Here is a 14,144-nt window from a genome sequence, read left to right on the forward strand (position 1 = left end):
CTATACACCTGAATGATAAACCAGACCGTGATAAACCTGAAAAGAGCTGTGTTCTGGGAGATTCCTGTCAGCATAAGTAACTCATTTTTCAGAGAACGAACCACCCCTTCAAGTAATTTTTACTTGAAAACTGACTTGGCTGGATGTGTTTGCTCAGGTACTATATGAGCTTCTGTTCTATGTTGCTATCGACTGAGGAATATACTTTCAAATTAAGTCCTCTATACTTGTTCCAGTTCCATGGACTAAGGGCAGCGTACTCAACACACGGAGGAACCACTTACTCTGAAGTAAGAGTTAAACTGGCCTGAGGCCTAATTTTTGAATCATAATGAAAAGCTGCAGATTTCTCTAATTGGTTATAATGGATTATAGAAAGAACACCTGAAAATCATCACATAGTATTTTTTATCTTTGACAGTTAATATAATTCTTTTAGGATCAGCAGTCATATGAATTATTTTATTTTATAACTAGTGAATTTTGTCATTCAACATAATCCTCTTTTTTTCCAATTACAGTTTACATTCAATATTATTTTGTATTAGTTTCAGGTGTACAGAATAGTGGTTAGACAATCATACACTTTACAAAGTGGTCCCCCTGCTATTTCAGTACCCACCTGGCACCATACATAGTTATTACAATATTATTTACTATATTCACATCCTCATGACTATTTTGTGACTACCAATTTGTACTTCTTAATCCCTTCACCTTTTCCACCCATCCTCCAATGCCCCTTCCCTCTGGCAAACATCAGTCTGATCTCTGTATCTATGAATCTGCAAAGCAGTCATTTTTAAACACAGTAAAGGCCACAACAAGGTAATTAAAAAAGAAAGGTGGGTCTTATACTAATTATATACTAGGTTTTCTACCAAAAATTGAAATTCAAATTACTTTGTTCAGAAAACAAGTTATGCTGTTTGGGAACCACTAGCAGGGTCGCCTAAGACCATCGGAAAACACATATATTTACATTATGATTCATTAACAGTAGCAAAATTACAGTTATGAAGTAGCAACGAAAATAATTTTATGATTGGGGGTCACCACAACATGAGGAACTGTATTAAAGGGTCGCGGCATTAGAAAGGTTGAGAACCACTGCAAGCAGTCCACGAATCTCATGCTGGTGTCACACAAAAGTGAGTGCTTTACTTATTTTCCTTGTTTAACTAATCTAGAAACAAAAAGTTTATAATCTAGAAACAAAAAGTTAATAATCTAGAAACAAAAAGACAGCCTCAATTATTTATCTTATAAAAAATACATATGGTTAAAATCAGAATACATAGCATATAACCCTGAACATATATATACATATATACGTGTATCCTATATAATAAAAGGCTAATATTCAAATCAACTGAATGGCAGAAAGACCAGTTGCTATGATGCACACTGACCGTCAGGGGTGCAGACGCTCAATGCAGGAGCTGCCCCTGGTGGTCAGTGCGCTCCCACAGGGGGAGCACTGCTCTGCCAGAAGCTGCTCATGGCTGGTGGGTGCAGCAGTGGTGGCAGGAGCTCTCCGGCTTCCGCGGCAGTTGGACATACCCTGAGGGCTCCCAGACTGCGAAAGGGCGCAGGCTGGGCTGAGGGATGCACCCCCCCGAATGCACAAATTTTGTGCACTGGGCCTCTAGTGTATGTGTGTGTGTATATATATGTATAGATGTATAGATGTATATATGTATATATGTATATATATGTATGTAGGTATATATGTATATACCTACATACATATATATATTTGATATGTAGTAAATAATCAATCAAAGCAGAACATATATTTTTACTTATAAGAGTTATCATGTGAATCTTACATCTCACTATAAACCATTTGAATTGCAATTTTCATTCAGGTTATTGTCCTCTCTATTTGATGCTTTATTTCTTCCAGATATCTCAATTATTCTCCATAAATATTATCATCTTTAGGTGAAACTATTTAAAGGCAATAGTTTATTAGTATGAAAAATCATAAGGGAAATCTTTGCAGTCAAATGTATTGAATGTTTTTCTATACCTCAGAGCCTATGAGAATCAATTTATTACTGAGCAATACCAACTATGTATAAAAATATCAAAATAACTACTAAGATTTTAGTGAGATTGTGACTTTAAATTATAGAGAATATAGCTGTTTTCCTTGTCTAGTCTCACTTATTCTTACAGGTAAAATCCATTAAATAAAACAGGAATGTGTGTAAATAAAGCATTTATTTGAAGGCATGGTCTTACAATGACTGTCATTCTAAAGCAAAAATATTTAAGGGATTCTTTAGAAGAGAAATCCACTTTCAAAAACAGTCATCACTTAATTATCCTCAATGATATGGCTATCCTATTATCTCCCTCACAGTTCTGTGAGGAAAAATAATTATCCAGTAGCTTACAACATGCCATTTATCTTATAGTTATAATAGATGCTCATTCTGTCTATAAATACTTATTAAAGAAGCAAATAACTGATCACCACCAAGAAGACCAGATATAGGTAATTTAATATTTGAGATTATGCTAATTTGAGGTTATAACACAAAAATGTAATCTCTCTATAATAATAAAAGCCTAAGTGACCATCACAACCGAACAGACAACTGAACAGGCTGTGTGGGGTGACTAGGCCGGCAGGGGGGGTTAGTGAGGGCCGACCAAACGACTGAGTAGCAGGCTGCGTGGGGCGACCAGGCCGGCAGGGGGGTTAGTGAGGGCCAACCAAATGACTGAGCAGCAGGCTGCGTGGGGCGACCAGGTCGGTGGGGGGCGCAGTGAGGGGCGACCAGGCTGGCAGGGGGGCAATTGGGGGCAACCAGGCCGGCGGGGGGGGGGGGAGTAAGGGGCAACCAGGCTGGTAGGGGGGGCAGTTGGGGGTGACCAGGCCAGCAGGGGGGCAGTAAGGGGCAACCAGGCCAGTGGGGGGGTCAGTTAGGGGCAACCAGGCTGGCAGGGGGGACAGTTGGGGGTGACTAGGCCAGCAGGGGGGGCAGTTGGCGGTGACCAGGCCAGCGGTGGGGGCAGTTAGGGGTGATCAGGCAGGCAGACAGGTGAGCAGTTAGGAGCCAGTGGTCCTGGATTGTGAGAGGGATGTCCGACTGCCGGTTTAGGATCGGGCCTAAACCGGCAGTCAGACATCCCTCGAGGGGTCCCGGATTGAAGAGGGGTGCAGGCTGGGCTGAGGGCACCCCCCCCCATGCACGAATTTCATGCACCGGGCCTCTAGTATATATATAAAAGCCTAAGTGACCTTTACAACTGGTTGACTGAATGACCGGTCACTATGACGTGCACTGACCACCAGGGAGCAGATGCTCAATGTGGTCAGTGCACTCACATAGCCAACCTCCCATGCCCAGCCAACCTCCTGCAGTCCCTCCCCGCAGCTGGTCGACCCCTATTGACCCCAATTGCCGGCCAGGCCGAGGGACCCCACCCGTGCATGATTTCGTGCACCAGGCCTCTAGTGCTTAATAAATGTCTAAATCATTTATATACTTATGAAATGTATTCAACTAATAATGTCTAGATATAATGATCATCTAAACTTGTTTAGAAATATTTCTGACAAACATCAATATATAAAGTCTACCTTACTTGAAACAAATATTTTAAATCCTTTCTATAAAATTATTAAATTGCTTATGAAAGCACAAAACAAGTTAGATATTTCACTTGAAAGTATTTTCAAGTACACAATTTATCTTTATAAATGTGTATGTCAAGGGAGATATTTACCTTTTCACCAATTTCTCCTTTGCTGCCTTCAACACCTTGTTCTCCCTATAGAAGAGAAACACAATGTGTATAATAATAGAAAAACTGGTTTTAACACATATAATTATTATACTAATTACTACAGCAATTCTAACATTAAAAAAACACAATAATTATAAAGACTATTTCTAATATGTAAGCTCTAAACCAATACTAAGTTACATACAATTTAAATATTCCTATTCCTAACTACTGAAGGAATAATTTTCTAGGGTATGTGCTACAGCTTCACTACTTCCAATTAAATTTAATCTCCATAAAACTTAATTTCCCCATATATAGTACCTTTCTCATAGTTTTGTGAATTGAATGCATCAACATATGCTCTGCACAGACAATAAGTTAGTCCTTATTGTTACCATTTATTTCACTAGATCTAATGGAAACATCCTTCTCAAGCTGACTTCTATGACTGCTGTTCCAGTGAGGGTTGAATGATAAACAAGTTCAGGTTTGAACCCCAGAGTTCTGGCTCTGGCTCTGATACTAGCTAGCATCATGCTCTTCATCACCCAGATCTCCTGCCTCTCCGTCACAGGAGGGGGACTGGCTCTCAATCATGACATTTATTCTAAAAGGCATAAGTCCCCTGTTCTTCAACTAAACCCTCTTTGACCTGACAAACTTATTTTTCCACTTATTTCTGCACCAATATTTACATTATTGATGTTTCATTCATACATTCAACAAATGTTTTATTGAACACCAAATATATGTCAGACAGGCATGACAACATAGCCAGCAAGTAAGTCATATGTACCCCTCCAAAAAAAAAAAAAAAGATTGCTTGAATATTGTGTTAATTGCTTTCCTCAGCTTCTATCTGGCCAAAAGAAGCTCTCAGCAAACATTTCCTGAGTGCACCAAGGCAAGGGATGAAGGGATTCTCAGCTCCAGTATTTTTCTGCAATGCTACAATAGAGTAACACTTAATATAATTAAAATTCATGTTTAAAAAGGAATGCCAGCTTTTTACTATATATATAGATTCTCTTTGTGTAAAATATATATCTAATATATATAATCCTATATAATAAAGAGCTAATATGCTAATTAGACCAGACAACGGAACAACCTTTGGGAGCGACCAGTGGGCAGGGCTGCAGGGCCACAGGGCCGGGGGTGGGGGGTCCACGAGGCAGCCAGGGCTGTGAGGGCTGAGGCAGCCAGGGCTGTGAGGGCTGAGGCAGCCGGGGGTGTGAGAGCTGAGCCCCTTGCACAAATTTCATACATCGGTCCTCTAGCAAAATATAAGTACATGTGCGTATGTACACACATAAGATTAAATAACTATTTCTGCTTCATCTACCCTCAAAAAAGGTATCATGGAAGAAAATAGTATTTGGGTGTATCTGCCACTGAATTCACGGTCTAAAACATAGACTTTAACTTGATCTGTTAATTCAAGCTGACATCGAAGCTGCTAAACACCCGCCTCCTCCCCCCATACATCAGCCCCAATGACAGCATGATGCAGCCACCACAAACAGCTGCTGGAAAGTCCAAAACTATTTCCCAGCAGATAAATCTGCACATCCCTTGGCTTGTAACTTGACTTGCAGAGGCAGCACATGCTGTAGCAATGGGTTTTGTCTAGGATTGCTGTGAAGAAATTCAGAAGCTTGCTATTTCATCGCTGCCAGCTCAATCTTATCATCTTTATCAAGCCAAGTAAAGGAAGATTTTTCAAAAACTGTAACTATAAGTGTTTTTGAATGGTAATTTTTAGCCACAGAGAAAAACCTAAATGTAATAGTAACGTCTATTGCTAAAACCTGTAAAACTCCCCCAGAGCATAGAAATGCTATGCTTGGCTTTGGTGGGTATCTACTATTGCATCTGTAATGCTCTCCCTGTGGTAGGGTCATCTGGGTGGTATGACAGCTGGCCCCTCCTGAAGTGGCTCCCAGCCCCTCCAGGAAACTGGAAGAGACCAGCCTTTGTGTTTCCAATCATGCTGGTTACACACAAGCATAGTCCTTCCCAGGAGAAAGAAGCCCTTGGACAGGGAAAGGGTAAAAATGAGGTTCACCTTGGTTAAGAGGAAGATACTGGGCACAGAAAGAAGAAAGCTCACCAATGCACACATCTTTACTTATTGTGAACTTACTAGGGGCCCGGTGCACGAAATTCGTGCACTGGGAAGGAGTCCCTCAGCCCAGCCTGCCCCCTCTCACATACTGGGAGCCCTCAGGGGATGTCCTACTGGTGACTTAGGCCCACTCCCTGTTGGAGCAGACTGGTCTCCCTTTGCAGGAGGTGACAGGGCTGATCAGGGGAAGGCGCCAGCCCCATCACCCTGCTACTGCAGCCACTGCCAGTCACCGCAGCCACCAAGGTATTTTCATCAACATGGACTCCAGTCCCTTCACCATGAAAAAATGACAACTTTCTTTAGGCATTTTCAAGATGTGCCTTTCATAGGATATGACATTTCTTTCTTTATTTTTCTTTTTATCCTCACCTGAGGATATGTTTCCATTGATTTTTCCCCCTTCCCTCTGATTCCACGCTCGGTCCCTTCCCAAGCCTAAAACCTCTGCCCCAGGCTGTAGGCTTGGGAAGCGGGTACCCCCCGTCCCCCAAGCTTAAAGCCTCCACGGGATGGCAGCTGGGAGTGACCTGGGTGCCGAGGAGGTTTCTTGACCCAGGTATGTATGCAAATTAACTTCCATCTTTATTGGGTTAATTTGCATACTCACTCTGATTGGCTGTGGGGGTAGCGAAGGTACTGTCAATTTACATGTTTCTCTATTATTAGGGAAGATCATTCTGAATGAAAGATACTTTTGAAGAGATTAGGTGTAGCATCTTTGCAGCATTTAATAATTTGTCATTGTAATGATTATGTTTAGCTCAATAGGGGTATACAAAAAGGAAGATAAATAAAAAAATAACCAAACACAGTCGAAGGCGATAAACACTGTTCCATTCTTCATTTTAGATTCTGTCAAATAGCAGTGAAAACTGCTGTGTACACTCCTAGGGCCCCTGAAGAGCACCACTGTAGCAGTCTCTGGAGAAGCCTGTTGCTAAAACTCTCTGATTAAGTCTCTCCTAGTGCGCTGGTCCCTTGAGAAGGGACAGCTTCATGGGTTCTCTTCGGAGAGATGGGTTAGTGGGTTGTCTTCAGAAAGATTAGTTAATGGCTTTCTGAAAGTCTCTCAGGGAATTCAGCTTCATCAAATACATTTTCTGAATCTTCACTATATTATATACAAATTCAATGTTCAAGCTGTTAACATTCTTAACTTATATGCAATACTCCAAAACTCTTTACCTTGCTGGCCGGTGGGGCTCAGTGGTTGATGGCCGGTGGGGCTCAGTGGTTGAGCATCGACCTATGAACCAGGAGGTCAGGGTTTGATTCCTGGTCAGGGCACATGCCTGGGTTGTGGGATCGATCCCCAGTGGGGGGCATGCAGGAGGCAGCCAATCCATGATTCTCTCTCATCATTGATGTTTCTCTCTCTCTCTCTCTCTCTCTCCCTCTCTCATCCTCTCTCTCTAAAAATCAATGAACACATATTAAAAAAACAAAACAAAACTCTACCTTTTGACCAGGTAAGCCTGGAGCTCCATGGAAACCATTTTCACCCTAAAGGAAGTACACAGAATAAATGCTATTAGCTATAAAAACAAAACAAATGAATATAGAACTTTTTGCAGCCTTTATTATTATTTTTTTAAAAAATATATTTTATTGATTTTTTACAGAGAGGAAGGAAGAGGGATAGATAGTCAGAAACATCGATCAGCTGCCTCCTGCACACCTCCTACTGGGGATGTGCCCGCAACCAAGTTACATGCCCTTGACCGGAATCGAACCTGGGACCTTTCAGTCCGCAGGCTGACGCTCTATCCACTGAGCCAAACCGGTTTTGGCACTTTTTGCAGCCTTTAATAGCTAGCTCTAATGCTGCAAGGAAAGGTAGCCTAATTCTGAATGTCAGTCGCAGGCAGGGGCTTCCTTCTATCCCTTACCTCACAAATCCAGGATCAGTACTTCCTTTTTAAAAATAGGAAAATGGAGGCTCTGAGAGGTTCCGTTACATGCTAACAGCCACCCAACTGGTGGCATTAGCTGAGATTTGAACTGAGTTTTCTGACTCTGTAGCCCATGTTTTCCCACATGCTATTCAGTATCCCTTATTTCATTTTCTCTCTTTCAAACTTCTAGGCATAATATTAAAGTCTGACACAGACTTTCTAAAGGCCAGACACTGTTCTCACAACAAACCTATCAGGTAGATACTATTATTATGACCACATATTACAGATGATAACACAATTAATAGGAGCTAGAACTGAGATTTGAACCCATACACTTCAGCTTTGTGCACCAAATCAACACCCTACACTCTCTCATGGGAAAGATTTAATTCTTGCTTGTAAGTATCTCTTGCCTAAAATCTGAATCTATCTATCTATCTATCTATCTATCTATCTATCTACCTACCTACCTACCTATATATCATCTATATATCTATTTATGCATATATATACATGCACACACTTTCTTGCTTATCTGTTGATTGCCTTTGGATCAATTTTGAATTCATATCCAATGCCATTTTACTTGAAACAATTACTTGGGAGAACTTTTCGTTCCTCCCATTCATCTTGCCCCTGTCTTGGGTAAAAAGGTTTCCAGCAGATGCCTATCAGTTTCCATTACTGGAATTCATGGATCATCTCTCTGAGTCTGGCTTGTAAACAGTACACCAGCTAGAAGGAGATACTCCTGGGAGGATCCACATGTTCTCGATAGAAGCTTAGGAATTTAGTTGCTAATAGGAATTGACTTTGGCTCCTGAGTTTCAGGTTCAGACAGCTCAAAATAAATGAACAATTCCACTGACCTGTCATATTTCTAGCAAACATTTATAATGAATTTATAAGGCAATAGTTTTTTAAGCATTTAGATATCATTTCTTAGAATTCCTTAAATAAAATTAGAATATATGAAGAAAATATTGTATCTTAAAACTTTAAAATAGCAATAACATATTTTTTCTAAATCTAAAGAGGTCTTTACTCTCATTAATTAATTCATTTTGGAAAGTTTCAATCATTTGCACCAGAGGTGTACTGCTATACACAGATACACATATTACTTTAAAGACTAAGGCTTTTTTTTAATATCAGGTTAAATTATCTAAGTGTTCCACAGTATATACTAAACACTAAAGGCAAAACTTTGTTGCTAATATAATTAACTGTTGAATTAACAATCTATAATAATAAAAGCTAATTAGGCCGGACGTCCTTCCAGACGACCTTCTGGACCAAGCTGGGGCTGTGAGGGAAGCCCGGGTCCCAGGTACCAGAGGGAAGCCGGTGCCGACAGCCAGGGGAAGGAAGGCCTACTCTTACACGAATTTTGTGCATTGGGTCTCTAGTAAAATATAATGTGCTTAATCTGTGTAATAAATATATTTGTATTATTAAAATTTTTAATGGACTTCTAGACCTCAGGCATCACACAATATATTAGGAACTTCCAATTTCACTTGGTCAAGAAATAGTAAGAGCACATTAAGTATCTGATGCCAGGGAACAGTCTATAGAAATTAAGCATCTGTTACTCATCAAAGAAATATGTCCACTTGTCCATAAAGAGCAGAATTATTTTCATCTGTTGGTCCAATATAATGTTTTATATCATATTACAAGTTACACGTGATAACAAGATATGGCATGTAATCCAGTAACGGACACTGATACAGTATACACTGCCAAAAATACTTTCTGGAGAAAAAAAAGTAGTGACAGTATCTCCTCTTTTTCTTTGCTCACAGCACACTCCTATGTACCATATGCTCTGAGTACTCACACCTAAAGTCCCACTTCTGACATATGTCGGTTAGGGTTACACCCAGACCTGATAACTGGGTACCAAAACTCTCTAAAACTGTGACACCAGCTACCGCTAGGGTTGTTTTTAACCAGCTACAGTTGGCCCTAGCTGGTTTTGCTTAGAGCAGTGGTCGGCAAACTCATTAGTCAACAGAGCAGCAAACTGTGGCTCGCGAGCCGCTTGTGGCTCGCAAGCCGTAGTTTGCTGACCACTGGCTTAGAGCGTTGGCCTGCAGACTGAAGGGTCCTGCATTAAATTTCAGTCAAGGGCACATGCCCAGGTTTCTGGCTGGATTCCCAGCAGGAGGCAGCCGACCAATAATTCTCCCTCATGTTTCTATCTCTCTTGCCCTCTCTCTTTCTCTGAAATCCATAATATATATATATTTTTTAAAAATAGACACGGGTTATTTTTCTTTTTGTTTGAATTAAAATGTGTTTTCCTATGGCCAGTGTTATTTGGTTTTAGCTCTTTCTTGACTAGAAATTTGTCTTGTAAACATAATTCTAAACGCCAAGGTAACCCAATGAACACTTGGGGCCATTTACTCTCATAAGAACTGAGTCAGTTTCATATGTCACAACATGTGGGAGGTTTTGAGATAATTTAGATAGATTTTTGAAGTTTAAAGTTTGCAACATGGGTATTCAGAAACTTTGGTATTCTTTTCTCCTTACTGATTTTCTTTTATTTTCTCATTGATTTTGAGAGAGAGAGAGAGAAAGAGAGAGAGAGAGAGAGAGAGAGAGAGAGAGAGAGAGAGAGATCATCCATGTGAGAGAAAAACATCCATCAGCCACCTCCCATATGCACCCAGACCAGAGATTGAACCCACAACCTAGGTATGTTCCCTGACTAGGACTCGAACCTGAAACCTTTTGATGTATGGGGTATCACTCCAACCAGCTGAGCTACACTGGCCAGGGCCTTACTGATTTTTCTTGAAATTAGCAGAGATGTCCTACTAGAATCTTTTGTAATCATTTAAAATCTTTTGTCATTTTCTAGTCTCTATGTCCAAAAAAAGAGAGATTTATTAAGTAGCCTAAAAAATAAAGAAGAAAATAGTCTTTGAGAACAAAATTTTGTTTAACAGATTAATGGACAACAATGTTTCTGCCTGGACTTTATTTGAAACCTAATTTATGTCAACAGAATGAGCCCCTCTTCATGCTCACTTTGAAGTGCAATTTCAAAGCACCGGTACCCAATGCAATTTGGGGCCAAATTTAATTCCATCTATCCGATAAATGCCTGCCGATAATTACTGGATGGGCAGACATTAGCTGTTTTTCCTGAACTCTAGTTTTCCCTCCTTCCTCCCAGTCTCAGAGCAAGAAAGAAATACGAAGCTTTTCCTTTAGCTTCCAATCAATGTTTAGCCCATTATTGAAATAAAATGACAATCAATGTTTACCAGAGCTACCATAAGTTTCAAAAGTTGTTACTGAGGCATCTGTTTTCTGTTATGGGTTTTCCATCAAAGGGCAGTGTACCTTTCTTGTTACAAAGTCAAGCTACAGATGGGCAAATGAATGAGTCTGAGCAATATAAAGTGGGGCAAATTCTAACACTGCTACTGATAGCATTGTGCCATGTTATTACTGTAACACATAGCATGTCTTCAGCTTCATGGAACAATCAAGAGCACCCTTTCCAGAATTCGAAGTAACCTCTTTGGGTGCTGTTCACCTGAAATTAATACCAGGGAAGTGTTGAATGCAAAAAAGAAGAAAAGAAGAAAAAAAAGAAGAAGAAAGTAGCTTCTTTGAGAAAAATTTTGGAAAAAATTAGGTATAATTTAGGGCCAGCTGATGGCTTTCTGAAAAACTGATTGAAGTATTTCATTTTTACTTCCTTTTCATCACTGCCATGTCCCTGAAGCAATCACAGCTAGCCATAAAAGATAAATTATTAGTTTTCCTGACTCACATAACATTGGAATTAATGTCTTTTCTTATTATGCAGGAAATGCATGTTGTCTAAAGGGCACTTAATAGGGAATCACACTCCCCAGGGCTATGGTTTGCAAACCTAGTACCAATGAGACCAAGCAAAAAAGATAGATTAAGCAAGTAAACAAAAATTTGCTAATAACTTAATCTAAGCCCAGAAAATAAAAAGTTATATACTAAAACATGTACTATGTTTTATTTTTTCCCTTTAAATAGTTAGGCATTCAGCCTTAGATTAAAAAGTCTGAGATCCTATTATAATACTGTTTCCATATTTAAAAATTAATTTAACCTATTATTTCATTTAAAGCTTGTTTTTTGGGAACATAATCTTCTGTATGGATTTAGTGTATACTTAGAAATATATCAATATTTTCCCACTAATTCATATTTATTTAGAGAAAATTTACTTAAATTGAATGTTGAGTGCAGTAGCTGGAAGAAACACCTGAAGTAGCATGCCAAAATTCTGGCATAAAAAAACAATAAAAAAAGTGGCTAAAAATAAATCTGATTTTGATTTTGTGTATTAACTTGACCTCTACATTTCTAACTATAGTTCTACTTTATTCAGGATGTAATCTTAGGAAACTGAATTTTTATATGGTTCTTAAATTGTTGGAACTCAAATATTTCAGGAAATAGAATATATACCTCCCTTTTTTTCACCCAAATATCTCATCAATCTGAGTCCTTATTTCAAGGAGTATTTTTTCTTCTATTTTCTGGTACTTCATTCCAAGAAATATATTTTCAAGTTAAAAAATACATATACTGCATGAGGTTTTAAACTTCAAACTTTTAAAATTATTTATATATGTTGGACCTTTAATGCAGCTAACACATGGAGATGTATTATCACATTAATGCTCAGAATAAAAAAAATTTAAAACATTCTTACTCATAAAATGAATGAGACTCTATTATTACTTATTCTTATGGGTCATTTCAAAGAAGGGGACACCAGCCCACCAAAGAATGTATAGTCAATGCCTGTCTTAATCATAGTAAAGTGAACATGGAAAGTTAGTAAGTAGCAGTTGAATTCAACATCTACTATTTCAAAATTTACTGACCTAAGTGTGTATGCATGTGTGTGTACACAAGTATATGCAGATGCACATAACTAGAAAACAAGCTGGATGGGTGTTGTTAATTATAGGAACAAGTACAAATTCATACATTTATATTAACCACTTTCACCAAAGAATCTGTTGAGATACTGAATCTACTGAAAGTTGATTAAAGTCAGGCACTTTTACTGTTTAAATTGCATTGCCAAGAACAAACAAAAGAATTCTAGGTGAGGATACTGAAACAATGTTTTCTGAACCCAAATTAACTTTCCCAGATTTCTGCCCATTAGTCTTATTTCACACAGAAAGAAACATCTTATGAGTCTTGTACATAACATCCCTTTGTTCCCTGTCAAGCCTTCTGCTTAGTAAACCAGTCATTGATCAAATGATAGTTTGGATTCCCTTAATATTATGGTCACTATTCTTTTGGTAAACACTGGTTAGCCAATATGTCTTTTAAAATGTGGCACTCAGGCCCAGAAGGTGTGGCTCAGTGGTGAGCACTGACTGACCCAGCAACCAAGAAGTCATGGGTTCAATTCCTGGTCAGGGCACACGCCCGGGTTATAAATTCAATCCCTAGTAGCAGGTGTGCAGGAGGCAGCCAATCAATTATGTTTCTCTCTCCCTTCCTCTCTAAAAAAAATCAATAAAAACATATAAAAAATTAAATGTGGCACTCAGAATTCAGTGTATCATTCCAGAAATGGTCCCTCATACTCATAATAGAGAGCATACAGAGCAGGACTGTTACACACACACACACACACACACACACACACACCTTGTTCTGGGTACTATACTGTCTCTATTCATACAACTTTCTTTTTTAATGCTAACTTGCATATGTAATATGAAACTTATAGTCAACTACAACCATTAAGTTTTCCTTTTAAAGACAAATGTTTTACAAACTTTTATCAAATCAATTGAATACAAATTATACTAACTTATTTCAATTTTAAAAAAGTGAAGTGGTTTAGAGAGGTAAACATTTCAAGTCAGGGAATTGAGCCTTGGCCAATGCTGTAGAGCCCATTACAATACCTGGGCTTGTGCGTAATTGTGGTGATTTTCTTAAAGTGAATCTGTCAAGAACAAGTGTTTGGGCTCTTCACTTTGTTGTGAGACAGTTTTTAAGTAAAGTTGAAACTTCACAAAGGTACTAGGGAAACCGAAGTATAGAAATTGACATCTGAACTAAGTATTGTAACAAGTGAAAGATGATTTAAGATATAAAGAGAAGGACAGTGTCACTGGTATGCTCTTAATTGAGGAAAGTGAGATACCGGTAACGGCAACTATTTCCTGTCCAAAGTATTCCTCGTGATGAGTAATTTATAGTTCTACTTCTCTACTTCATATCAATTACTTCTACGGGAGCTTAAATGCACTAAAGTCATTGGTTAATTATCTTTAGCCCTGAAGTAAATGGTTGTTAAGATATGGAGAAATAACATTCCTTAG

At 38.9% G+C, this 14,144-nt stretch overlaps 1 protein-coding gene across 1 annotated transcript in view; it reads right to left on the bottom strand.

The window, feature by feature from the left end:
• The window catches only part of COL19A1 (collagen type XIX alpha 1 chain), a 325,830-nt gene that overhangs the window by 228,894 nt on the left and 82,792 nt on the right, over window positions 1-14,144 (bottom strand). The window contains 2 exon segments of the mRNA XM_080665043.1: window positions 3,745-3,789; window positions 7,337-7,381. Of these exon segments, the coding sequence (XP_080521169.1) occupies window positions 3,745-3,789; window positions 7,337-7,381 (90 nt within the window).

The sequence above is a fragment of the Plecotus auritus genome, assembly GCF_963455305.1.
Source record: "Plecotus auritus genome assembly, chromosome: 4".
Taxonomy (NCBI): Eukaryota; Metazoa; Chordata; class Mammalia; order Chiroptera; family Vespertilionidae; genus Plecotus; species Plecotus auritus.